Below are 27,601 nucleotides of genomic sequence, written 5' to 3'. Positions count from 1 at the left end.
AATGGTTAGGCCAGAATTACCGGATGAAAAATGGCAGGTTACCAAAGATCGCGCTTTTTTGGGGATCCATCTGAAGCTAAACGAAGAATAAGATTGAGGCGGTGGGAAAGCGTGCGCAATTGTATTGGGCTTAGACGGCTTGGTGTTGCATTGAGTTATTAGTAGTAGCGATAGAAGTAGCCTAGCTTAAAACTGCTTATAATTTAATTTTATAAGGCTTACGTTTTGATCTTGGAAAGCTGAAGCATGTTATTGTCTTAAACCTTTTATAAAGAGATTGAGAAAGTTCCCGTTTATTAATCCTAAATTTAGAATTTTTATCTTCTTTTTTGTTGAGCAGTATTACTTGCTTTTCAGTGTCTTTTTTCAGCTAAACATGCCATTTGTTTGCTACCACTGCTGATATTATCTAAAAAAAAAAATTGGGCATAGATTTTTTTTTTACTGAAGCATGCAAGTAAAAACACTTTCATGGAAAGAATTCAGTTTCTGGATTACCAATTTCCTTAGAACAAATACTCATTAAGTAAATTATGAAACTTAGAGGAGTGCTACCCAGAACTTTATTTTTTACATGATTTAAAGGGGAATATTTTTCATTTTCCTCTTTTATACGTTTGTAATGACTTTATCTTTTAGGAGGGGAGAGGTATCGCCTCCTAACGGTACCCATGCCACCCTACCACTGTTAGTTCCTGATAAGTTTTCTCACTCCAATGTATAGTCTATGGTTATAAAAGAGGTACACAAGGAGAATTTTGTTCCAAGAGGGGTCCAACTATTTCTGTTTTTCTTTTTTTTTTTTGGTTTGGTTTTTTGAGAGGCAAAGAGGTAGCACTTCGATAGAAGACTATAACTTATCCATATGCATAGTTATACAAGGAGACAACATTAACATTCTATTTGCAAGCCAGACATTTTACATTAAGGTCCCAGATAAGAGAGGGAGGGGGTGGTAATCCTCATCTTTTTCTTAAGAGGCTACATTTACTATAGTTCACGTGTAGCCTCTTAAGAAAAAGATGAATATTACCCATCCTCTTTCATATCTGGGACTTTAGTGTAGTTCCATCTTAATACCGCTGGCCGTTCCTAAGGCTTTGCAGATATGCACTTTTAACAACCTGGATGCGCACAATGTCTTTTTATTTAGTTTGACATCCCCTTCAACATTCCCTGACAGATTTAACTTAATACTCTTATCCGTTCCTGAGATATTGCCCTTAAGCCTCCTTTTCCATTATAAAACATATTTCCATTATCATTTACAATCCTTGCCCCAGGCCCTGTCAGGGTGATGTCATCTCTAGAGGCATATTTATTGGACCTTCTGACCATTCTAAACAGAGAGGCTATCTCAAACTTTTGATCGAATGTCTTTGGAGAGTACAGGAGGTCTGGCCAGGGACCGGAGGGCAAGAGGGGAGGGACCGGTTGCCCCCCTATTTTTCTTTACTCTTAGAAGGGCACAAGGACTTTCAAATTCGAATCGAAGAAGTCCCCTCTGAAGTTTCTACGATAACCCTTCCATATATAGTGGATCTGGAAAAAAACAAAACAAAAAAATATAGAAAACTAATGACTCTGTAAAAGGCAACGCTAGATGGCCATTTTTTTGTTAATTGAATTTTCTTTAGTTTTTTGTAGAAGTATCTAGCAAAGGGTTAAGGGTATTTATTATTAATTCCTTATTTTGTAATTAATGTTTGTAATTACTAATTTTGTTCTTTTTTTTCTCTTTAATCCATTGTCGTATATTCCTTTGGAGATATATTTCTTAAGATCAGGGTTGCCATTAACCGAAAAAAAATATATGGTCGGGCTCTGACATGGGCTTAATAGACTAGGTAATCCTAAAAAGATTGCCCATTTGTTTCGAAGAATTTATTATTTCTTACCTTGAACTGTTCATGGGCTTCAATTAATCCTTGGATTTCTTCCATTGTATGGACAATAAACATATCAACTAGGTCCTCACGAGCACCATCTAGCCAATTATTGAAAGGCTAAAATGGAAAAAAATCAAATAAATCATTAAAATCAATAAGGAAAACCGTCGCTTCATTCGCCTTTTTCAGGCGAAGTTTGCCAAGTGACGTCAAAATTGGTAACCAATCACAGTGGACCGACCTGGGGCAGTGTCCGTCCCACCCCGTAGAGGGCACATATTAATTGGTCGTCGTCTCTGACATCACTTGACCAGCCTTGCCTTAAAAAGGCAAATGAAATCGTACTCAGATACTGTTATTTAAGTATGTTTATTTAATAATGTTTATTTAAGATATCGTTATACAACTAGCTACTGAAAACGCCCAAAACAACCACTCTCTCGACTCTTGTGATACCACAATGTTATAAACAATCACCAAAAGCTATTGAAACTAATAGTTTTAACTATGTATTATAAATTTTGACAAAAAAGCTAAAAATTACAAATCTACTACTTTGAAATACGCGTTTGCGGGGTTAGTATGACTTGTATTCGCTACAAAAATTTACAAAAAGGTAAGTGAAAACTAATCAAATTAAGTAACCACCCCCTCCCAAAATCCAAATTTTTGGGTTTCTTTCCCCTAGTAAATATTCCCCTGTCCCCACATCTTCATATAAAAACAACCTCATGCTGATAATATAAAAAATAATAGTATTTATAATAATGGTAGAATAGCAAAATACGAAAACATATATTTAAATTGCTTGGTTTACAATCATAAGCAAGTCAGCATATAATGTTCGTTTTTATATTTATGTTAAAACTCTACGCGTGTTTCCGTTAAGGAGTTTCTTTTTTGTGGTTTTTCTTCACATTCCTCGCATTTTATTTTATCTCCACAGAGGGTTTAGATAGGTTATTCAAGGGTTGAAACAAGGGTTGATGTTTATGGTGATTTAGACTAATATATTTTCGAAAGATATTAGATTTCGTTTTTTTTTTCTTTATTTCTTCATTCATTTTGCTTTATATTTTTTTTCCGCTTTACTTTATATAGTTTTTTTTTATTTTATTCTCTATTATTATTTTGAATTAGATTCAAACCCCGTTGTTTAATAATATTATTAATGGTTGGAATTTTAATAAATTACAGTTTGGATAAAATTTATCCAAATTTTCAGTTTGGATAAAATTAAGTCAAAGGTTATTGTGTAGCAGTTGTTTGTTTTTTGTTGTTTTTTTTTGTTGATTTTTCTCGCATTGTGTTTATATTTTTGAGATATTGTTGTATTTTTTTTCCTTCCCTGATTTGTTTTGTGTGGATTTTGTGATGATAGGAGGTCCTCTACAAGCTATGCTTCTTGGGACCTCTAGCGCTTAAGTGTATTTATGTGTCTATTGTAGTACTTAATAAATTGAATTGAATTGAAAGCAAAAAGCACCAAAAAAAGGATACTCGTGTAAAACACGGTTTACAGAGTAAAATTCTTATTCGTAGCATACTTTACATGTGTCAGTGAGTACTTTGTACAACATTAGATGGAAGGAAGTATTTCGTCAGTCGGGTATCAAAAGGACGTATCTCCATAATTGTAAATTTTCAGAAGAGCAGAAAAAAAACCTCACAGCTTTTTTATTTCCCCTCGGACAACCATAAAACAAAACGGATTGATATGTATTGATTTCAGGTACCGGTTCTTTTTTGTTTAACAGTTATCGGGGGTGAAATAAAAAGTTGTAGGTTTTTGTTTTGCTCTTCTGAATATTTACAATTATGGAGACCCGACTGGCGATTTGTTGAATTTATGCGCTGTTATTATACACACAAAATTACATCGTCAAAGTACAAAAAAGGGAACAGAATTAATGGCAAAAAGAAAAGGGTCAGTTACAAAAAAACATTCGTCGATAGAGATCCCAAGGAGTTTTTTTCAACGGAAATGAAAAAGGGAACAAAATTGATGAGAAGGAAAACATTACAACTAATTAAAAAAGGTAAAAAACTAAGTCGTTAAAAATACAAAAGATGATTTGGTAATAGTTGAGGAAACGGGACTCCGGGGCTGGTCGGCCGAGTGGAGGTATTGCTATTCTTGCTAGAAGTGCCCTCATGCCCGAACACTTTCCCGACAGTGACTATTTTACGGCAGTCAAAATTCAGAATTATGTGGTGGTCTCAGTGTATTTATCCACTGATTACCGGAATGCTGCACCAGAAAGACAATTTGATCAAGCTTGCCGCCTAGTCAGTTCCCTCGTGTCTGATTGTGGAGTGCAAAACCTAGCAGTAATCCTTGCTGGTGATATGAATTGTAATCTTTTTGACGACAGTAGCAGTCGTGCAAATGTTCTGAGTAGTATGTGCCTTCAGCTCTTGGAGGTCGAGAATGCCCGAGGTTTCACATATATCCATAACTCTGGCAATACATCTTCTCTAGACTTTTGCATGTGTTCCCCGAACGTAAAACCAGGTTCAGGATCCTCACTTATTTCCACTTTCCAAACCTCAGACCATATGCCTATCAGTAATATATTCCCTGTTCAACTTATTGTACAGAACGATCCGAGTCCTGACAATGATAGTAAATGGCATGAAACCACTGACTGGGCTTGTGTAGATGTTTACATACCGGGCTGTTAATGATTCTATTTTGAAAAAGATCAAAGTGCCGTTTTATCTACTTTCTCAAAAAGCCCATTAACCTTCGCAGAGAAGCAAATATTGCTGAATAATTACTGTGCAGAGATCGTTCACGCTCTACGCTCTGCCGAGCGTGCTAGTTTACCCATACGAAGAGTACGTCTTGGAACTGAGAAGCATGGTTGGTCAAGTAACCCTGACCTCGTTGATTCTTGTGCTAAATCAAAATTCTGGTTTCATGTCTGGGAGTGCGGTATGCCACGGCAAGGTTTGGTAAATGAAATTCGCCTGAAAACAACTGAGCCTGATCCATCATTGTCAAATCAATATAAAAGGAAGCTTGATGGTTGCCTAGGCCAATCAATTGATGAGATCAGTTTTATTGTTATTCGATTTGCATTTACTGAGTGCATTTCTAAGCTACAAAAGAAAACTTCTCGTGGCGTTGATGGTTTCTGTGCAAAGCACCTAAGATGTGGGTCCCCTCTCCTGATTGAGAGGGGACCTTACTCTTTCAGATGATATTCTGTTGTGGTATAGTTCCTGATTTGTTCACTACTGGAGCAATAGCCCCGGTATTAAAAGGAGAAAACCCTCGGACCAGTGTTCTTCTTTTAGGCCAATTACGGTGTCACCGGTTTTGTGCAAAAATGTTGAGTTACTAATTATTAACGAGACATCTGATAAGTGTTATACACCAGATAACCAATTCGGCTTCAAGAAAGGAGTAGACCGCGACCATGCTCAGCATTTGATTGCTAATTTACTTCTACATGCTAATGAAAATAATGAACTAGTATATTTTACTGTGTTAGCTTTCGACACCTGTATACATTCGCATATCTTGTTGACTGCTTATAAGCGTGGAATTAATATTTCTGTAATCAAATCGATGCGTGGTACGTATAAAAAGCTAAATGCCAGAAATAAGGTCACCATCTCACCTAGTACGGTTGGACTCACTCCTGCAATTCCAAGAAAAAAACGGTATTAGACAGGGCGCTATTACTTCTCCACCCCTGTTTAATAATACTGTCATTGTGCCACAACAGAACGTTCTAATCACATTTAGATTTAAAGGTATTGATGTTTCTCTAGCTAATTATGCTGATGACATCCTTGATATTAGTAGAACAGCTTTTGGAATTGAGGAAAATTTTCGAATTCTCGATAGGGAGTATAAACATATGGGTCTCCGATTTGATGAGAGTAAGACTGAGTTCCTGGTGTTCAATTACCGTTCAGATTGCCCGACAAATGTTCAGTTAGGTGAACCTGTTATTAAAGCACAAGATGCACTAACGTATCTTCGTGTACCGATTGGATCATATCTTCGCGCCACGCGTCAACTTTTGAAAGATTTTTTTGCCGGAAAATCTAGGAATACGTATGGTTTACTAGTTGCGCTAAAGTTCAAATTTAACCGCCGTATCTAAGCTAGCGTTCATAATGCATTTGCTGTTCCGCATCTACTTGCCCTTGCACCATTTTGGTCTCTTCTTAATGCTTCAGAAATAAGGGTATACGGAAGTGTTTCTACAAGTATGCGAAATATTTGCTACGGCTGCCTCTCTCGACTAACAAAGGCCCCCTATCCTCGCGGTATGGAGTTGCTAGTCCAGTGTCCGCGGTGCAGAAAAGAAATGAGAGATATCTGAGGCAGATTATTGGTGAAAGCACCTCTGAAATTGTCCTTCGTTGATAATGAGTTTGTTCTTACATATAACTGCCCTTATTTGTATTTTTTTTTTCTTTTTCTTTATTTCCTGTCAATTCTTCTTTGTTTTGGTTTTGTTTATATTTGTCAGAATTTATCTGTATCTTTCCCTTTTCTTTCTTTATACTCCATCAGTGTTGTATTTTACATTCATGATGGACAATAAATTTGTACATACATACATTCATACGCTATCTCAATCCCAAACATTATTGAAAAACAAGATTTGAAGGAAACCCTAAAAAATTGTGAGAACTACCTTAAATCAACCATAAATACTTACTTAACTCATTCCTAAAGGCACTTTGCTCTAATATATATAGCCCAGTCTATATATTACTGAGCAATATATAACCCAGTCTATACAGTACCATTACATTTTACAAAAGCAGTACTCTTTTTTTCGTTATTTTTTGTTTAACGGAAAACGGTAATCAAGCAGCGAGAAGAAAAGGGTAGTTTGACTGTAAAACATAGTGGAAATATTTAAACTAGGATTAGTGAATATTTATTATTGTTTTAAAGTTGTTTTCAGAGTTTATTAGTGCTTTCTTCAAAAGGTCCATAATATATCTAAAAAATTATTGCCTCTAAATAAGAGCCATATATATATAGTGATTAATTCTTAGCGATACTTATTAAGGTTTATTTGACACCCCCCCCCCCTATAAATTCTAGAAAAAAGATTGAAATACGAGAAAAACTGCCAGCTTTTAAACATCTTTTCATTTGAGACATAATATTCACTAATTATTCAATTATAACAAATGACTCATCGCTCAGTCTCCTTATATTGTAAAATTATTCGCCGAGGAAAATACAAATCGAGACACATGCTCGGAAAATTGGGATATATATATATATATATATATATATATATATATATATATATATATATATATATATATATATATATATATATATATATATATATATATATATATATATATATATATGTGTGTGTGCGTGTGTGTAGGGTATTTTAACATATCCTGTTTCTTTATAATCAGTATCTTTAGACATAATTGCTCTTTAATAATTCCATTATCACACATGACTCATCGTTCCAGTCTCCTGACAGTGTATAAATATTTGCCGAGGTGGCCTCTACTCGATTCCAAGATTCTATTTCTAATCTACGGCTCAACTCCAAGGAATACTTGGCACATGAAGGAAAATCTAGGACATTTTAAGGTGGCATCAAAAACAGATTCCTTGCCAAACATACCGACACGATTCCAATAAAACAGAGGAAATAAAACACTTTTGGAAAAAAAGACAATAGGCTAAGCAATTCTTCTCTATGTTTGAATTTTTCTATGGTAAATTACATAATAATTATCGTGACTTAGTTGAAATAAATTAGGTACTTTTACTTGGTTTGTACTACGAGGAAAAACTGGAAAAGACAATACGAAAATTCCAGCTAAGTGAATTTTTGTCATGTCTTTCAAAAAATTCAATTTTCAGATTCAGATACATATTTCAAGATTGTCCCCAGTATCTGTGGTATGTTTCTTACAGCTCCTACATTTTCAGCTTTTTCTTTCTATACTTCATTCTGAATGAATGAAGTAAAAAATATGTGGAGTAATAACCCTTCTTTCTTCCGACACACAAACAGACAATAAGTTATGACATGTCCAATAAAGAGGGGGCTAAAATACTTCAGGCAAATATGGCAATAAGTTAGGGTTTCCAAAACTTTTGATAAATACGGCCGTTATTCCGAAGGGGGGCGTGCCAATTATTATAGAGGCAAATTGCACATCTTATGAGGACAGCAAGCAGACACTGAGGCTTCAGAAGCTATCTGACAGGCGCCACCATCTTCCACTCGTTTTGGAAAAGAATGCCTAAACTCTGATGCCCATCGCAAAATTTTCCCGGGCTTTTAGAAACCCGAAATCAGCGGGCCAAAAACACAAAGGTGAATCCTTACTTCGTTATGCCAATTCTTTCGTCCTCGGAACCCCAAATCAGTCGGCCAAAAACACATAGGCGAGTCCTTACTTCGTTATGCCAATTCTTTCATCCTCAGAACCCTAAATCAGTCGGCCAAAACACAAAGGTGATTCCTTACTTCTTTATGCCAATTCTTTCGTCCTCGGAACCCAAATCAGTGGGCCAAAAACACATAGGTGAGTCCTCGCTTCGTTATTCCAATTCTTTCGTCCTTCACCCGAAAGGCATCGAAACGGTCTGTTCTTATCGTTCTTTGTTCCGTTCTTTATGAAGCACTACAGTGGTGAACTTCTTGAAAATGCTGTGCAAAGTTTTGATCATTTATTTCAAAATAATGTGTGTTATATTGGTAAAAACTATTTTTGTCTCCACCTCATCCTTTTTTAGGGGAATAAACCAGCTACACCCACCTACAAACATGGTTTTGACTTTAACAAAAATATAAGTCAAAAATGTAAGACTATTTGACTCCTAGACTACTAGAATTTAAGAAAGATATAGGCTACTATTGCAAACAGAAATTTTTAAGTTTTTATTTTACATTTCCTAGATGCAAAATGTTACCACTTAATTTTACATTGCCCAAAAGTATATGTCTTCAGTAAACCACCAATCAAAAACCACTAATAATTCCAAAATAACTGCCGATTGTTAATTGACTTACAGTTTTGAATGTAAACTTATTGTAATTCAATAAATTAGGAATTAATTACGTTAAGCAAACCCATTATAATTAATAATAATTAATAATTACATTGAATAGTAAATATATAAAACGAATTTTAAATTAATTCCATTAATGTGATTAATTCTTCGCAACAATGTAATTAATCTCATTCAATTTATTACATTACATTCATTGACTTAGTCTGCTCAAATACGGTATAAGAAAGATGTATCTTACCATTGAAAAGTGCCAGCATGTGAACCTTATAAATTTACAATTTCTGCATAAACAAATATATTTAATTAACTCAAAGTATATAATATCAGTTAACAATCTATCGGCAACTACTAAAAACGTAAAAAATTGCAATAAGTAATTGATAATAATTTACCAAACTGATAATAAAAGAACGTCAAGAAGATAGTGGTGGTGAAATGTTCACCGCCGTTAGCACGTACAGTGCTACAGGTGTATTTTCTACCAGAACTCGGAGCATCTAAGTGGCGTCAATTAGCAAAAATTGAGAGAGAGGTAAAATTTATTTTTCAATATCAAGGGGGAGGGAGGGGAGAAAATTTTATAATTTTTTCAGTTTCTCAAACAAAGGTAACGAAAAATGGAATTTTTCAATAAAATACCACGCTAAAATGATATTTATCAAAATATAGCATATCCTCCCCTGTTCCCCCTCCGCAGTTGACACCATTGCAGCATCTCAGACGAAAGCGATAAAAGAAACTGAGTAGGTTATTTTTGTCCGATGTGTGGGGACGAAAATGATTATTTAATTCACGTTTTAGGTTTATGTAAGGAATGAAAGAGGTTTGAGAGAGCAAATTTTTCCGGGGTGGTTCGAAAGGGAGGAATGGGTGGGTAATATATTAAGAGATAGAAATGTTCTAGGGATAAAGAATTTGGGAAGGTTTATTAGACTGGGCATGGAGAATAGAGATTATTTTCTTTAGATTTATTTTTGTTTATAATAAGGGTGTTTTCATTTATTACTTTTGAAGTGTATTGTGTATTAGCCGTGGCCCAGTAAGGCTTTTATTGTTAATAATTCATATCATATTATATGGCAAAGAAACATTGGCAAAAAAGATAAAAGATGGGAACATGCTAGAAATGTTCCAGAGAAATTGTTTGTTGATAAGTATACGAGCAAAAATTCCTGGAGTCTTTTAAGAGTCTCTTAAGTTAGTCTCTTAAGAACGAAGCAGTCAAGAAAAAAAAATCACTAAAAAAATTGTTAAGATGTCAAGATATTGATAGTTTTAATGACAGTTTTACCGAGTAACCCAAAAGGGTAAAAAAAAAAAAAAAAAAAATCAATTTATATTATAGCTTCTAAATAAATTATTTATTTATAGTTTCTAAATTATTATAGCTTCTAAATTATTTAGACTTTCTTTTTACCATTAAAATTGTTTTGAGCAACTTGACAATTTTTTTTTTTTTTTTTTTTTTTTTTTTTTTTTTTTTTTACAAAAAACAAAACAAAACAAAAAAACATAGAAGATCTGGAAATTCAAGAAAACAAAATCTTTTTTCCCCCTTCGAGATTTTTACAGGTTTTTTTTCGTTAATTTCTTTTTCTAGCGTCTATGCATTTCCAAAATAATTGTCTGTTTTTAGCACCTTTTTTAGATCAATCTTATTTTAGATCTTAGATTTGCGATATTAATTATACAGTTAATTTTTATTAACAAAAAAAGTAGTTAGCATGCAGTAGTAGTTAGCATGGAGGATATGAAGGATAAGAGGATAGTAAAAACTAGTTGGCATATGAAACTAATAAGAATAGGGGCAAAAACTCACAGCAGCCCTCTTTGCAAACTCTAGATGAAGCTGGTCAATTTTCTCCAGTAATTTTTCTGCTTCTTCTAGAGCAGTTCTTCTAACTTGGGTGAGGGAACCCAATCGATCCCATTGGTCACAAATCCTTTGGCAACGTGCGTTAATTGTTGCCACGTCATGGTAATCCAAAGCACTACAAAAAGATTAAATTCGTTTTAACAAATGAAAAGAAGAAACGTTGCTGCTTAAACAATTAGTAGTAATTCAATCTCTGCTGAGCCACCGAAAAGCTCACATTATTTTTTTTTGCAAAAAACGTCACGAAATTTTCTAATTAACATTTCATGGTTGAATTTATAAATACTTATTATAATTCCACCATACAGTGGGGTTCAATTAATAGTGAATTCCCAAATAATTTTTCAAACAAGAATTTCTAACAATGAAACCTTGATATAAACATTTTGTGAGTTTTTAGGTAAGAATTAAAATTGGTATTTGGCATCAGAGTGATCGAATCAAAACAGGGCCAATTTATGAAAAAAGAAGAGGAAACGCTCGGACCAATTCATGCTTATGACAATTTATAAAATGTTGGAATTTAGAGTAGAAACTTGATAACTCCATTATAATAAAAAAAAGAAAAAAAAGAAAAAAAGAAACCGATTCGACTATTGGAATAATTATGATAGATCTGATCGATATTATTTAATAAGTTTTGGCACTTGGCTTTTAGAGAACAGCTTGACTATCCAAATAATGTTGTTAGCTCCAGACAAAAGTATTTAATCCATTTAGTTATTGGCTATTGGAAACCAATTTGACTACTCTAATAATGGTAATAGGCCAGAACGACAGTACTTGAACTAGTTTTGGCTATCGGAGGCCAGTTTGGCTATTCAAATAGTATGGATAGATCTGAACGGTAGCATTTAATGAATTTTGGCTATTGGCTACTGGAAACGATTTGGCTACTCAAATAATATTGACAAAGTTGAACGACAGTATTTAAGGAGTTTTTGCTATTCGAATATAATTCATAGATTTGAAAGATAGTGTTCAATGGGTTTTGACTAGCGGCTATTAAAAACCAGTTTAGTTATTCAAATAATAGGGACGGATCTGAAAAATAGTATTTAAGGAATTCTGGCTACCATCTATTGGAGCTTAGTTTAGCTATCATTCCAATGATACTGATATATCTGAACGATTTTAATTAATGATGTTTGGCTATTAGAAAGCAATTGGCAGTTCAAATTATTCTTATGATCGGTACGACAGTTTTAACGAGTTTGACTTTTGGTTATTATGGCTCAATTTGGCTTTTCGGGTAATATGGAGGCCAATAAGCTACGGGATTACGAAATGAAGGACGTTTTGCTTTTTGACCCAAAATATTTGAATTTGGGCAAATATTTTCGACTTAGTGGGCAACAATGGACCATGAAACAAGGGAGTTACTTACATCCAACAACTTTGAATGCAGCCAAACACAGGACGGGAAGAACATGATGGTCTTACAACTCCCTCGGTCTTACGGCTATGACTGTTATCATAAATAATAGGCTACTACGATAAATTAGAAATACTATAGATAGATAGATAGTTTATTTTAGCCCACCAATAAAACAAAAAGATGGCGGAGTAAGGGAAAAACAAAAAAAAAACATTACTTCAAAAATAAACGATTAGATTATATACACTATATACATTCACAGCTCGTACATGACGTGCAACGGAAGAAAATCGTAAAGGTGCTCCAGTGCACCTTTTCTAGCATTGGTTTCCTGCGTTACCACAACTTCACGAGCCTCAGGAATAAGATACTTGTCCAAGAGAAATGTATTTCTCTCGAACAGCGGTACTCGTAACAGAAATTTTAAATATTTGCAGAACGCAGATCTAGCCTTTAGTCGCTCTGTTTCGGTAAACCATTCCCATACAGGGGACAGGTAAAGAATAAATTTAACACAGTGTACTCTATTTTGGACAAATATGTTTAGAATTGAGGGGAATGAGCTATGGGATGACGGAACAAAGGACTGACAATGACTATAACAATTATTAAGCAAAAGTAGAATTAAGGGGAATGAGCTATGGGATGACAGAACAAAGGACTGACAATGACTATAACAATTATTATTAAGCAAAAGTAGAATTGAGGGGAATGAGCTATGTGATGACAGAACAAAGGACTGACAATGACTATAACAATTATTATTAAGCAAAAGTAGAATTGAGGGGAATGAGCTATGTGATGACGGAACAAAGGACTGACAATGACTATAACAATTATTATTAAGCAAAAGTAGAATTGAGGGGAATGAGCTATGGGATCACGGAACAAAGGACTGACAATGACTATAACAATTATTATTAAGCAAAAGTAGAATTGAGGGGAATGAGCTATGTGATGACGGAACAAAGGACTGACAATGACTATAACAATTATTATTAAGCAAAAGTAGAATTGAGGCGAATGAGCTATGGGATCACGGAACAAAGGACTGACAATGACTATAACAATTATTATTAAGCAAAAGTAGAATTGAGGGGAATGAGCTATGGGATGACGGAACAAAGGACTGACAATGACTATAACAATTATTATTAAGCAAAAGTAGAATTGAAGGGAATGAGCTATGGGATGACGGAACAAAGGACTGACAATGACTATAACAATTATTATTAAGCAAAAGTAGAATCGAGGGGAATGAGCTATGGGATGACAGAACAAAGGACTGACAATGACTATAACAATTATTATTAAGCAAAAGTAGAATCGAGGGGAATGAGCTATGGGATGACAGAACAAAGGACTGACAATGACTATAACAATTATTATTAAGCAAAAGTAGAATGGAGGGGAATGAGCTATGGGATGACTGAACAAAGGACTGACAATGACTATAACAATTATTATTAAGCAAAAGTAGAATTGAGGGGAAATTGAGCTATGGGATGACGGAACAAAGCACTGACAATGACTATAACAATTATTATTAAGCAAAAGTAGAATTGAGGGGAATGAGCTATGGGATCACGGAACAAAGGACTGGCAATGACTATAACAATTATTATTAAGCAAAAGTAGAATTGAGGGGAATGAGCTATGGGATCACGGAACAAAGGACTGACAATGACTATAACAATTATTATTAAGCAAAAGTAGAAGTGAGGGGAATGAGCTATGGGATGACGGAACAAAGGACTGACAATGACTATAACAATTATTATTAAACAAAAGTAGAATTGAGGGGAAGAAGCAATGGGATGACGGAACAAAGGACTGACAATGACTATAACAATTATTATTAAGCAAAAGTAGGTTGCTGATTTACATTTTAAACAGTCGTTTTTTTTACCCACGATATTCAATGGGCAAAAATATCCAAACTGAGGACAGCAAGCTATAAGACCATCATGGTTGCGGCGTTCGCCGCAACCTAGTAAAGATTGAATTCCAGCTCATAGCACCTAAAATCAAAACACATTTTGAAGAAAACTGCTACGGGAAAAAGAATCGCGAAAGGAAGGACAGACTTAAGATTATTAAACAAACGTGAATTGCTCTTATAAGTCTTAAATATTTCGCAGTTTTGTGTTTTTTCTTAATAATCTATTTTGGGCAAATACATTCAAAATTGAGGGCAACAAGCAAAACCATATTCAAGATGTTTGTTTAGGGGAGGGGGGAGGGGAACTTAAAACCCGGTACCCATCCCTGGATGCAGCCTTAGCAAAATGCTACATGACAATGAAATAAAGGACCTACTAATGTATAACATCCTTGGCTGTAGTCAAACACTGAATACGACAAAAATACTCAGAATATTTCATTTTGAAAAAATAGTTTAAACATTGAGGGCAACAAACAACAGGGCTGAGAGAAAGGACTTACTTAAGCTCTTGAGCAATAGCTGCAATCTGTTCAACTCTGTCTTGATGTGCAGCCAAGTCTGACTCAAAGGCTTCATGCTTTTTCTTCAATGCTTTGACTTCTGCAAGCCGACAATTTCTGAAATCCTGTGAAGCTAGCATATCTTCTTTACCTGTAGTCCATGCCTCGTGAAGATCAGACTTGTGTTTCAGCTTTTGCACCAAGTGCTCAATACGCTCAAGCCTACAAGCAAAGTAAACAATCACAGTCCTTACAAATTTAACCCAGAAAACACAGGTTGGCACAGATTTACCAAATAATTCCTCCCGTAATTGGAAAGAGCTTTTTTTTATTCTGTTAGAGATTATATACTGCACTTACCTGCTTAACTAACGAGGATCTGGAACGAGGATTGCTGAGGATCTGGAAGATGCAGCTAGACGGCATACTAGTAAAATATTGTACCGGCATGTTAATAAATTAAGAGGGAGTAGTCAATCCGGAAGGAGATGGGTGGGGTAGGTTTTGGTTTATACACAGTTCATTTTTTATGTGCGTCTTTCAGCGCTATTTCTAGTTCTTTTTTCTCTCTTTAACATTATTGTATATTTTATCGTTATGTTGGCTGGTAAATTAGCTTATATTCAATGACAGGTGTTGAAAATTCACGTAGGTTGTATCGCTCTCCCACCATGATTTTTTTTTGAATGGGAGGGGGGCCACATACCTGGTGGTGACCAGGATATCAGCCGTCATATGAAGTACTTGGAGACGCTTGACGTCATTAATAATGTAAACTGAAGCCGAGTAAAACTGCTCGGGTCTCAACTCCCTCCGAAGAATGAAAAATTGTATCCTTTGCCCTCCCCTTCATATATGATATAATAATTGTGAAACATTTTATATTGGTAGGTTTAACACATCTCGATTACTTTGATTATAAGTTGTTTCAACCAGTATACTAACTATTGATTAATTGAAAATATTTATCAAGACAAGTTTTTTAAATATTGTATATTTGCATATATAAAGCATTTTTTTAAATACAGATGCAAAGAGCTGTATTACATGCGTATTCATGTTAATTTAAAGTAAACTTTACAACAGAAATTGATATAAATTAACTGAAAAATAAACGTAAGTAAAAAAGAACCATAAAATAAAAATAGAAGAAAAACAGAAAAAGAAAGTAAGAGAAAAATATACTTGTTTCCAAAGAAGAATAGCGCAGCCAGGTTAGGCTAGCTTCTACAAACGGGAAAAGTTTCTGTGAATCAGGTTATTACGAATTGAAATTGACTAATAAATAAAAGAAAAAGACAAAAAAAGGCCAGTAGGCTGAAAAAAGAAACAATAACTAGCTCAAGAAACAGAAGAAACATAGAGAAAAAAAAATAGAGAAAAATATATCTGTTGCTGGTGAAGAATACTACAGCCATCTTAGGCTAGTTTTTATAAAAGAGGATAAGTTTCTGTGAAACAGGTTATTATAAACTAAGATTGGCTAATGAATAAAAAAAGACAAAGAAAAGCCCAGAAGAATAACAAAGAAATAACAATTATCTCCATATGAAAAAGTTAAATTAGCACATTTTGGGTTAACCATTTTATCCATTAGCGTAGAATAATCTAAGAAAATCTGGTAACTCTAATTCAAGTGAACGCCACTTCCAATTGGAATGTAGGAGATGCTTATGTTAGTGTTAACAACATAAACAACCACCCACTTGACGATTTCATCAAACCTAGCGGATTACTGAGAAAATTGACTAAAGTCTTTTTATGAATACCAGATGTTTTATTTATCTAAAGACTTCCTTTGCTTAATCTTGGACAGTAAAAAGGAAATCTGACTGTTGGAATTGGTTAAGTGGAATTTTACACAACCATATATGTTTGTAACCATATATACTACAGAGTTTACACCATAAACCAGGGCCGTATCCAGGATTTTTGTTCAGGGGGGTTTTTACTAATTTGTGACTTTTTTTTTGGGGGGGGGTTACTAATTTTTGACTCAGTTTTCGACTAATTTTACTGATTTTTGCCTAGGTTTAACTAATTTTCGACTTATTTTCGAGTCGGTCAAAAATTTCGGGGGGGGGGGGGTGAAACCGGGTAACCCCCCCCCCCCTGGATACGGCCTTGCCATAAACCATAAAGTACCAAGGACATTGAATATGAAGGAAACTTGCACAGCTAAGTATGTCTTAGAAATTAAAAAAGACTTGGGGATTCAATTTCTAATGAGAAGACTTCTATATGGACGTTTGAAATAGTGGATGCCAAATAAAAAAAGAAACGCGGATACAAAATTAGCGAAAAATTAGCTAAAAACACATGACACCAAACAGTTTAAAAAGTTGTAGCTTTTCTTTGAAGGGGTACTTGTCTTTGGGAGTCAACCAATCGTTACTGTATAAATTATTACGGACGAAAGTGTTGCCAAACTTAACTGACTTAACTAATTAATTTTGCTTAACTAATTTCGCTTAACACTTAATTAATTAATTTTGCTTATTTGTTTTCAAGGTTCAACCCGGCAATGTTGACAAAAATATGATTCTGTCCTAATATCTTCACAATTAAAAAAAAAAAAAATTATTGTAATCGTAGTTTTCAGGTATGAAAAGACCTAAAATAGGTGCAGAGGCAGAATTTTTTTTTTAAATCTGTTTGACCCTTGTTGCAGCCTTTGAAACCCCATTGCAGCTGATTTCGACTATTGGCCTCCCTTAAGCTGCAATTTTGTTGTGTATATATTATATATCAGGTAGTATTTCAGGAGGCGGAGATAACGATAGGTGGGCGGAGATAACGATTAATTCAGAAAATTAATACAAAAGAGCAAAATATATGTCACTCATCACTCAAAATACATCTAACTTCATATTTGAACATTTTCAATATTCTAAACATAATCTGTTGTAGAACATTTAGCCTGTTGGCCTCCTTTAAGCTGCTACTAAATGCATATGCAATGATTTCCGGACAATTATTTCTCTTGGAGGGTTGGGAAGATCGAAAGATGAATACAAAATTTGCATAAAATTTAAAAGTATCATCACTCGGAATATATTTAAATCTATCTTTGGCATGATAAAAGTCGAAATTTAGTAGCATTAATCGACAAAACCGATATAATTCAAAATGAATTATGAATTTTGAAAAATTCAAAAATTCAAAAATTTTTGAATTATGAAAAAAAAAAAAAAAAAAGACTTTTTAAGAAAACATGAATCCACATGTGATCTCTCAGGGACTAAGAAAATTATATGGGAAATATATGAAATTAAAGAAAAATCTCAAGAGGCTTTTACTTTTTTTTGTTGATGGTGGAGGGGGGGGGGGGCACGATTCTGAAAAAAAAAAAAAAATCTTGATCCAAAACATCTAAATTATTTCGTTTCCACCAAAGTTACAGGGACAACCTAAACCCTTGCCTTCCATTGACCTCACACTAAGGCCCAATGACCAAAAACCATAGGTAAAATTACCCCCTTTCCTTTACAGCTAGGTGCAAATCTCCTCAATTTGGCAAATAATTCAAAAGGAGGTATTTTGCTCAACATAAATTCTAAATGAATATGATTAAACGAAAACATGCTTCAGTTTTTAACTGTTACTAAGGACCAATTTGTTTTTACCAAGGTTTGTTTTAAGGACCAAGGTTGTTGGGTATCTAAGATACGAAGGAAATACAGTTGCATCACAATATCCGTTCCTCAACCTTTTCTCAGTGGGAACATATAGCCCATCGTGAAAAAAACAAATAGCTTCTAAATAACTTGAGAACCAAATAAGAAAGAAGACAAGATACAAGTTGAGAGATAAGACAAGGTACAAGATATATATATATATATATATATATATATATATATATATATATATATATATATATATATATATATATATATATATATATATATATATATATATTTGGGGGGGGGGAGGAGCAATACATTAATGCTGTTCAAACTACGTTCAATAGAGCCAAAGACTTACGATGATTCAGTAAGTTATGGCCGTTTATTGCAATAAGCTCTGTTGGGTCAGTTTTAGAAAAATACGACAAATGGTAGATTGAAATGAGTAGACATAATTAACACTGTGTTCTCACTTAAACTTTTCCAATACAAAAAAGCGCAGGAAAACAAGGAAATTTATAACGAGAATAAAAAATTTAAAATGTAAATGAAATAGCTACTGAATATTTGATACCAATTAAGAAAAAAAAGTACCTCATCATTTCAGCCAAGAGCCACTCTTCAAAGCATTTTTCCCCATTTTCCAGACCTTTCCAAGCGTTAGAAATATCAGATATCATTTTCCCTTCTGTGGGCATATAGGCAGGGCGATTGGATAGTCGTAGTTTGGTTTGGAGGGTGTTGAAATTGGTTTCTAACTTGGCCTTCTGTTCTACACGGGGTGGTTTATGTTTCCTTCTGTATTGACGGTACTCATCCAATTTCTTCTGAATTCCAGCTAGGGAATTGTCTGTCTGCCTTGATTCTAACCAAGGAAGAGTACGTCTGATCCATTCCAAAAGCTAAAATAGTAATCTTCATGAATCAGCTACAGTAGTACTTGAGATCTCCATTCTATTATTACTACTAAACTACTGTTTACTACTAAACTAACCAAAAACTATTATCATTACTAAAACCCAAAAACAATTAAAACTACCTAAGTTGCCTGAGTCAGAACTATTACTATAGCGGAAATAATCACTTCTTGGACAACACTTTTTTTTAAATAATAATTCAGACCCGTGTAGAAAGCTAAATAATTTTGCAATCCCGACGGTAGCGGTTATTATATTCAAAAAGTGTATTCCTTTTGATTGCGAATTGTTCTTGAGGGCCCACTAAGTTCACTCTTGTTTATCTCCCTCTTTTTCTTTTTATAGTTTGTTTCTTTTCTCTCTTTCTAGTTTCTTTTTCTTTTCCGTCTTTCTTTCTAGTTAATACCATTTGTGCTTTTGTTTAATTTACCTCTTCCTTGATCAGCCAAGACGAGGGTTTCCACCCAGAGGCGTCATTGTCCTTAGGATACCGGAACCAGATAGGGAGGCAAGGTATCTGAATCGGAATTCAGCACTATTCACGCACCTAATTATCTTCTTTAGGGTAAAAAATTACTTCTTGGCCAATAATTTCTTTAAAAATAAAGCAAAATCGTATAGTAAGCTAAAGACAAGAAATGGTAAGAAGTATTCAATTCCCCTCAGCATTACGGCCCTTAATATAACAGCAAAATTTTCACCTCCGGTACTTTAACGAATTAAAAAACTTCTTAATTTGACAGTACTTGACAAATTTAGCAACTATTTCGGAATAAATACGGAATAAAATTAACAGAAATTTATAGGGGGCGGGGAAAAGATATATTGTCCAAAATCTAGTGGGTGGGCAATTTCAATAAAAAAATAAAACCCATAAATAATAATTAATTGGTGTATACAACCAATTGATGTATATCCTCGCAAAGTGTATTTCCTTGTTATGAATTTTTACTTAAATTAAATTAAAATTTTTTTTTTCTAATTTATGAAAAAAAAATCTGAGGCTTAATCTGAGGTGTATACAACCGTAATACAAATTGGTGTATAAATAAAAAATTACAACCAAAGGTGTAAATTGGTGTATAATAAATAGTCCAAATTGAGACCCCAAAAGGGTCTCACTCGGGGTCTCAAATGTGGGTCGCATCCAAGATGCGACGAATAACGTTGGAAAGGCGTATGGTTACCAAGTTACTTTTTTCCGGAAAAAGGCAGTATTTTCTTTGCAAATGATGTAAGTTTTATAATGGACACAGAACGAAGAGCATTCGTCTGGTGGAGCCATCAAGCAGCATTTTAAATGAAACCGGACGAGTTAAGAACACTCAAAACAATCATTAATCTAAACAATTTTTTTTAGGTCGAAAGATACCGTAACATATACCCCAAATTGAATGAATACGTCCATTTTAGTATGACAGAACGCCAAGTTTGTCCGACTCTCTAAACAGTCCAAGGCTCGCAAACTAGCAACCAAGGATAATTCGTCCTAACGATTTTAAGGCTTCATCCCTGAGCACCTCCCAAATATTCAAAAGGATTTATTTTATAACCACATCCATTCCTAATTGGGGCATCCTTCCTTCCTTCGGCCCCTTGAGCATCACCACGTGGTCATTATAATAAGTGATAATTATTTTGGCCCTGATATGCAAAATAAGATAAATCAAACAGTAAATATATATGTGCAGTATAATTTAAAATAAGAGAAAATTCATATAATTTATGAGATTTTTCTCATAAATTAGAAAAAAAAAAATTTTTAATTTAATTTAAGTAAAAATTCATAACAAGCAAATACACTTTGCGAGGATTTAGCAATCAAATATTAGCTTAATCTGAGGCATCCTTCCTTCCTGTTGACCCCTTAAAAAGGAGATTTTAATAATGTAGAATATAAAAATCCGTTCATGACATATGAACAAAGTACGATATTCATACAGTCCAAAGGAATTTCATAATAAATAGTCCATAGTCCATACAGTCCATAGGAATTTCATAGTCTATAGGAATTTCATAATAAATATCAAAAGAAATTCAAAATTGGGAAATATTTAATATAATATTAATAAATATGCAATACTTATATAAACATACATGTGTAGTAACCATAAGAATTTATATAAAACGCAATTTAAATTAAGGAAAAAATTATCTTAATTTAATAAAGGAAATCTATTAAAATCAAATAAAATCTGCACAGATTTGTCATATTTCAATCACACACCACTCTAATCTGGTCATCCTTCTTTCCCCTGAACCCATAAATAAGACCAAGCGGGCATTACGAACAATGTTGTATCATTTTTTTTCAAGATATACGCCAAAATATATCTGCAACATAACTCATGAGAAATCAACTAATCTGTAAGAAAAATAACGTATTAAATAGAACATTATTTAAAATGTACAAAAATATGAAGTATTTTGCAGTCAACCACAATAAGCCCTGCCTCGTATCTGCAGTGGCGTCAACTTATGACGAATTAAGGAGGTGGGGGTGGGGTGGAGTGGGGGCAAAATGTACTTTTAAAGATCTTAGGAGGTAGATTTGTCGTTTTTTCAATGGAAATACAAAACAGAGCATTCTTCACTGCATATACGAAAAAAAAAAAAAAAAGTCCAAAATCTAGTGGGGGGTGGGAGGCAAACACAACAAGGAAGAGGGGAAGCACCCTATCCCCAACCAATCGAAACCACTGTTTGTACTTAAAAATAACCACACAGGCATCATAAATAAAGCAGTAAATGATTCATGGCATATATAAGTACTAACGTGATAAACTGCGTCGATCAGACGGAAGTTAAACAACAATAAAACGTAAAATTTCACATTAGATTACGTATTAATTATCTTAAGTTAGTTAAATTAATTATACTAACTCAATTACATTTTATACATGAAATTATAGTCATCATGGTATCTAAAACAGGAGCTGTTGGATATCCACCAAACGTAGTCACAAGTAACAGCTTGTATCCTAGTCAAGGCTGTATCATGGGGAAAGTGGAGTGGGTACGGACATTGACCCCCCCCCCCTCCCCCCAAAAAAATCTTGTCCGACTCTTAAAAAATTAACAATATGCAAATTAATAAATTTTTGAACTTTTTTTTACCCCCCCCCGAAAAAAATCCTGAACACGCCCTTGGTCCTAGTTATGCTATCTAAGAGTTTGGGACAATTTGACCTCTATAGGACAGAAGTTATTTTATTGTACTAAATAAGGTTTATGAGTACCATTACCTTCATTAGACTTATTCTATTATTAATAATACAGCAATTTATTCAAGTCACAAATAAACATATAAACACAAACATTATGAGCTTAACAATAAAACATTAAAAAAAATGGTACTTACATCACTAGCAAGCATTTCATACTCTTCCATGAGTCTTTCGTTTTCCTGATTTACTTTTAAGACCTTGCAAATACGATTAGCAGCAGTTTCGGCCTAGAAAAGATTCAGAAAGTTATATATTTTTGTAATTTCCTAAGATATCCTTCGTACTTCACTTACATATCAGTAGAATTACTCATAGAATGAAAGAAAGCAACACTTATTCGAAATATAAAAAAAAAATGAGAAAATATAATACATTTAAATATGAAACAAACATAAGAAATATAAGGACAAAATTCATTAATAAAGAGAAAAGGATCTGCAACAACAAACCCCAAAAGCAAGATAAATCAGTAGCAACTTTATAAACAAATAAAATAAAAAAATTGAAAAGCAAAGCAGAAGACGCATAAGCAACAAAGCATCGATCTTATTCTCAGATTTATTAACTAAACATATAAAACAAACCATAGAACATCTATATAGATCAGTAACAATTTTGTTTTTGAAAGATTTGTTTTTGAGACAAAAAACAAAGGTCAAATCCCGCTTTTTTTTTCGATGATGTGCCATACATTGGATTCACACTCACTTTTGACAATTTTCCGGAGAAGGGGAGGCAGGGCGTCAATTCGAAGTAAGAGCAAAGGGGAGTGTTTGCCATATTGATTTTTTTCCACCGCCCTATTAAGTTTTAAAAAGAACTTTTCTGGTATTTTTATGGAGAAATGTATTTTTTGTATTTCTATTAAAAAATTGTAAAAACAATAAAAATAACCCTCCCCCCTCTAGACTTTCAAAATACACCCCCCTACGTTCATGCCTAGTTTGTAGGTGAGAATATTGTGTACCCATGAAACTACTATCTATAAAATCTAAATAAAGACAATAATTTTCTTCACAATCTACTTACTCTAACTACTTTATATCCGCTATATCTACTTTATTATCCACCGTAAATATTCATTTTCATTCTTATTTCGTTCTCATTTTCCATTGATTATATCTATTTATTAAATATTTCAACAGAAATTAAATTAAGAACTACAAAATCACTGAAACCTCCTTTTTCGGAGGAATATTACGGTCTATCAGATTCGATTTTAGTTTTATTACAGAGAAACAGAGAGATTATTTGCTAAAAAAAATCTTGCAACTCAAAACATTTTCGATTTTTTTGCTGGCTTAAAATTGTATGTAAGAAAATTATGAGGCGGAATTAAACTTTTTTTCTTTATATAGGCTCAAAATTTCAATGAGCACTGTCATTACCGTGGCTTCCAATATTCTAATCCTCTTCCTATCCCTTCCCTATCCCTATCCTTAGTCCCTATCCCTTCAAACTTTTTCAACTGTGAACTTTTCACATCCAAGGTAAGTGAAGCGATCCACTTGATCAATTTTCTCGTTCTCTAGCATTATCTCTTGATCTTCATTTACTCCTATCTAAATGAATTAGTCTGCTTTACATCACTTTCCAAACTTATTTCAACGCCCTAACTTTCAGAAACTTCCAAAATTCGTTTATTTCGTTAGCCAAGACATTCAAATCATCTGCACAACCCATGTCTAGCAGAGTTTCACAATCCTATTTGGTACACCTTTCTCCCATAGCCTTTGCCATGTTTCTTAGGACTAAGTCCACACAAATAATCTAGGAACAGGACGCAGCCCTGCTTAACTCCTAGTTCAACACCGAACCAGCTATTAACCTCACTTCTCACCTTAACCATAACAATATTATTCTTGCGCATAGCACCAACCAAATAAGTGTACATATGTAGTATCGTAGTTGCAGCGCTAGCTGCAACCTAGTAAAAGCCAAACACGGTCCATATTAACCAAACAAAATAGCCTGAAACCCCCCTAAAAATGGTGTCGGATCGAAACAAAAAGTACACCATTGGAATTACCTTGGCCGAAGACCCTGTACAGGGAACTTGCAGTCCCCTGGCTTGAACAACAAGGAAAAGCCCCTTTTTGGATGGTACCATACACGGATAGGACGTGTACTAAAGCGTTTCTATCCGCTAAATCAAGTATCTGTTGCCTAAGTACACATTCCTCAATTATTAATTTAAGCGTGAAAATTTGGTCGACAAAACCTCTCCCTTTCCTAAAGGAGCACTGTCCTTCTCTTAAAACTTTGTGAACGGTTTTAGAGTTTTAGATCATGCTAAGTAATTTGCTCCATACAGAAATCAAGCTAATTTATCTGTAATTACAACACTCATTTTTATCTCTTTTCTTATTAAGGGGTTGATTAAAACTTGCCAAAAATTAGTGGGACTCCCATTTCTGAAAAAAAAAAAAAAAAAAAAAAAAAAAAAAAATCGATATCTTCAGGCCAAATCTGCTCTCGCGAATTGCTGCATAAGCTTCCAAAGGTGCAGAATCCTTACGATGGTTTTCGTCGCTTAACCGGTACATTTTTCTCTCCACTTTAAACTTTATCAGGAGATGATGGCTTATACTTCCATTGGATAGAATCTAAAGCAAATGGTAAATGATATCCCCTACTGATTGACGAATTACCGCCATGACGATCCTGAATACCAGTGGGTGATTCAGAAGATAATGATTTGTACTTCCAATATAAAGGCTCCAGATATCTAAGCTGATCCGCACTTCTTATCAATACCCAGGCGTTCAAAGAAAAGTTATCATCATGTATGGACACCCCACTGACTTCAGGTGATACAAGAATAAAACAATTGCAACAATTCTAATAGAATTTTTTCAAGTAAATCGAAAATGAATAACTATAATTAAAGTCTGATCGGCATTAATTTTAAATTTTATTTTATTTTTAAAGTAATTAATTATGCTTAGTTTCTTTTCTATTTCACAGATGACGGCTGTTGGTTATGCAGCCAAAATAATCGTATTTATTGGTTTATATGCCACTGTCTTGAAACATTCTTCATTCATTGGAGTTGCATTATGCTTGTATAAACGTCACTGTTTGTCAGACGACACTTCTTGGCAACACCGACACCCGGTTCCCTCTTAAATAATGGCAACAATTGCAAAAATTAACTATAATGAACTGTGACAATATTAATTACTCGTCAATAATTGTCCCTGTGTCAGAAAACATTCTCCATTGTCTAATAAACCAAACTATCCTTTTATACGATTCCTAAAACAAAATTTCCATTCTCTTGCTTTTTACTTCAGCAGTTCTAATCACAGCTTGGGTAATCTTCCAACCAACACCTACCCCACTGGACTTGAATACCCCAGTTTCAAGATGGTCTGAAAATTCAGACCCGCCAAAGGTCTTATGATCATGGATTGCATTTGTTTCGTCACTGTATCAATTAAGATGCTACCTTTTTTACTGCGTTCAAAACTATCAAATCTCCTACTTTCTTAAACGATTCTTTCTTTCTACTTTCTAACTTTCTACTTTCAAAACTTTCTTTCTTAATCTTCTACTTTCTAAGTTCAAAATTTCAAATCTCCTACTTTCTTAAACGATTCTTTCTTTCTACTTTCTTACTTTCTACTTTCAAAACTTTCTTTTTTAATCTTCTTGTTTCTTAGATCTTCTACTTTCTAAGTTCAAAACTTTCAACTCTTCTACTTTCTTCAACTAAAGATCCCATCTTCTTGCATATTACTTGAGAAGTCCTTGTGATAAGCTAGAATAATCTCGTTATTAAATTGAAATATTCCAGAATTAGCCTTCACTATCTAAAGATACCAAACAGCTATATGCCTTAAGATCATGGATGTCCTTCGCTCCGTTCCTTGTTCTATGACCCTGGCCAATAATAGTTGCTCAAAACCAAGCAACTCCCTACTAGTCTATCCGACTAAAATGGGTTCATATTCTAAAACGACATTGTTTCACCTTACTCCTTCGTAGTGATATAATTAATAGAGCTGAAACTACGCATACACCCTCTCAGGATGAGCAGCAGAGTTTGGCTTAGCCTCGTCGCATTAAATAAATTACTGATGCCCACTGATATGTGTAAAAGATAAAAAAAATATAAATAGTTATGTTAGTTTTATGAATCGATTGTTTTTTTTTTCTCACAGAAATGACATGGATATTTTCATTCATAAAACTAAAACGAAAAGATCAGATTTTGATCCAGTTTTATGTTTTGCCTCCATCTGGATTTCCCTACCTATCAAAATTCTGCTTTGTCATTCTTATGAACAGTTTAAAAAAAGATAACTGACCACCTCCTATGCCTAGATAGTTAGTTCTCTCCTCCCTTCTTTTTCCCCCTCTATCTTTCCTTTTCAACTGTTTTTTGTGCTATTACATAATGTAATTAGTGCTTAACTTAATGCTCAGTTAGTGCAGTAATTTAATGTAATGTTTAGTATCTCACTCTCACAGGCCAATGAACCTTTGTGGGGGTCCTGTGAGATGCATCCTCTGAAGATAATTAATATCGTTTGGCTTAACAATGAACCTTTGTGGGGGTCTGAACTTTCGTAATTTTTTCTCTGTTTTCCTTAAATTTCAGATTGATTGATTCAACGTGGCTGTAAAATATGAATATCAAGTTCATCAAATACAAACATCAAATAGCATTTTGTTTGAGCCGGAAAAAACCAATGATTTTCAATCTTTATGATCGGACACAAAAATTTGGTTGTTAGCCCCTTCAACCAAAAATCTGGTTGATAGACACGCTTTGCACCATATTTGAATCAAACCACGTCAAGATTTTCTTCTGTAAGAAGGGATAGACGAAGTAGGTCAATGGCTCCTCCAACAATTATTCACGTCATCAATGACGTGAATTGTGGTAAGGCATCAAGTTGCCTTACAAAAATTTGGCTTTACAAAAAGTAGAGCTGAAACCGTAGATGCATCCTCTGAAGATAATTAATATCGTTTGGCTTAACATCACAGCAGAAAAATAACTCTGATAATGATACAGGGCAAACATTGTAGACAGTTAAATATAGCAGAAAAATACGTAAAAAGATCTCATTTTTAAACAAAAAAAGGAGAAGGCGCTATCTTTTAAACATTTAGTACGTAGGCTCTTATTTAAATCACCTTCGCTTTTATACTCTTTTGGAATTTCGTCTAATTCCAAGACAAATTCATACCAATGTCGA

General features: G+C 34.0%; 1 protein-coding gene across 3 annotated transcripts in view; it reads right to left on the bottom strand.

The window, feature by feature from the left end:
* Window positions 1–27,601, bottom strand: part of Actn (alpha actinin) — a 163,174-nt gene that overhangs the window by 27,157 nt on the left and 108,416 nt on the right. For all 3 annotated transcript variants that reach the window (XM_089092000.1, XM_089091999.1, XM_089091998.1), the window contains 5 exons: window positions 22,526–22,618; window positions 18,842–19,149; window positions 14,622–14,843; window positions 10,742–10,913; window positions 1,899–2,006 (listed from right to left, as the gene is read on the bottom strand). In XM_089092000.1, the coding sequence (XP_088948126.1) occupies window positions 1,899–2,006; window positions 10,742–10,913; window positions 14,622–14,843; window positions 18,842–19,149; window positions 22,526–22,618 (903 nt within the window). The remainder of the gene's footprint in view (window positions 1–1,898; window positions 2,007–10,741; window positions 10,914–14,621; window positions 14,844–18,841; window positions 19,150–22,525; window positions 22,619–27,601) is intronic.

Source organism: Artemia sp. Qi Xiang Cuo, chromosome 7 (assembly GCF_049724085.1).
Source record: "Artemia sp. Qi Xiang Cuo chromosome 7, ASM4972408v1, whole genome shotgun sequence".
Taxonomy (NCBI): Eukaryota; Metazoa; Arthropoda; class Branchiopoda; order Anostraca; family Artemiidae; genus Artemia; species Artemia sp. Qi Xiang Cuo.
Note: the sequence above shows the minus strand (reverse complement) of the source record. Positions and strands in the feature narration are given on the sequence as shown.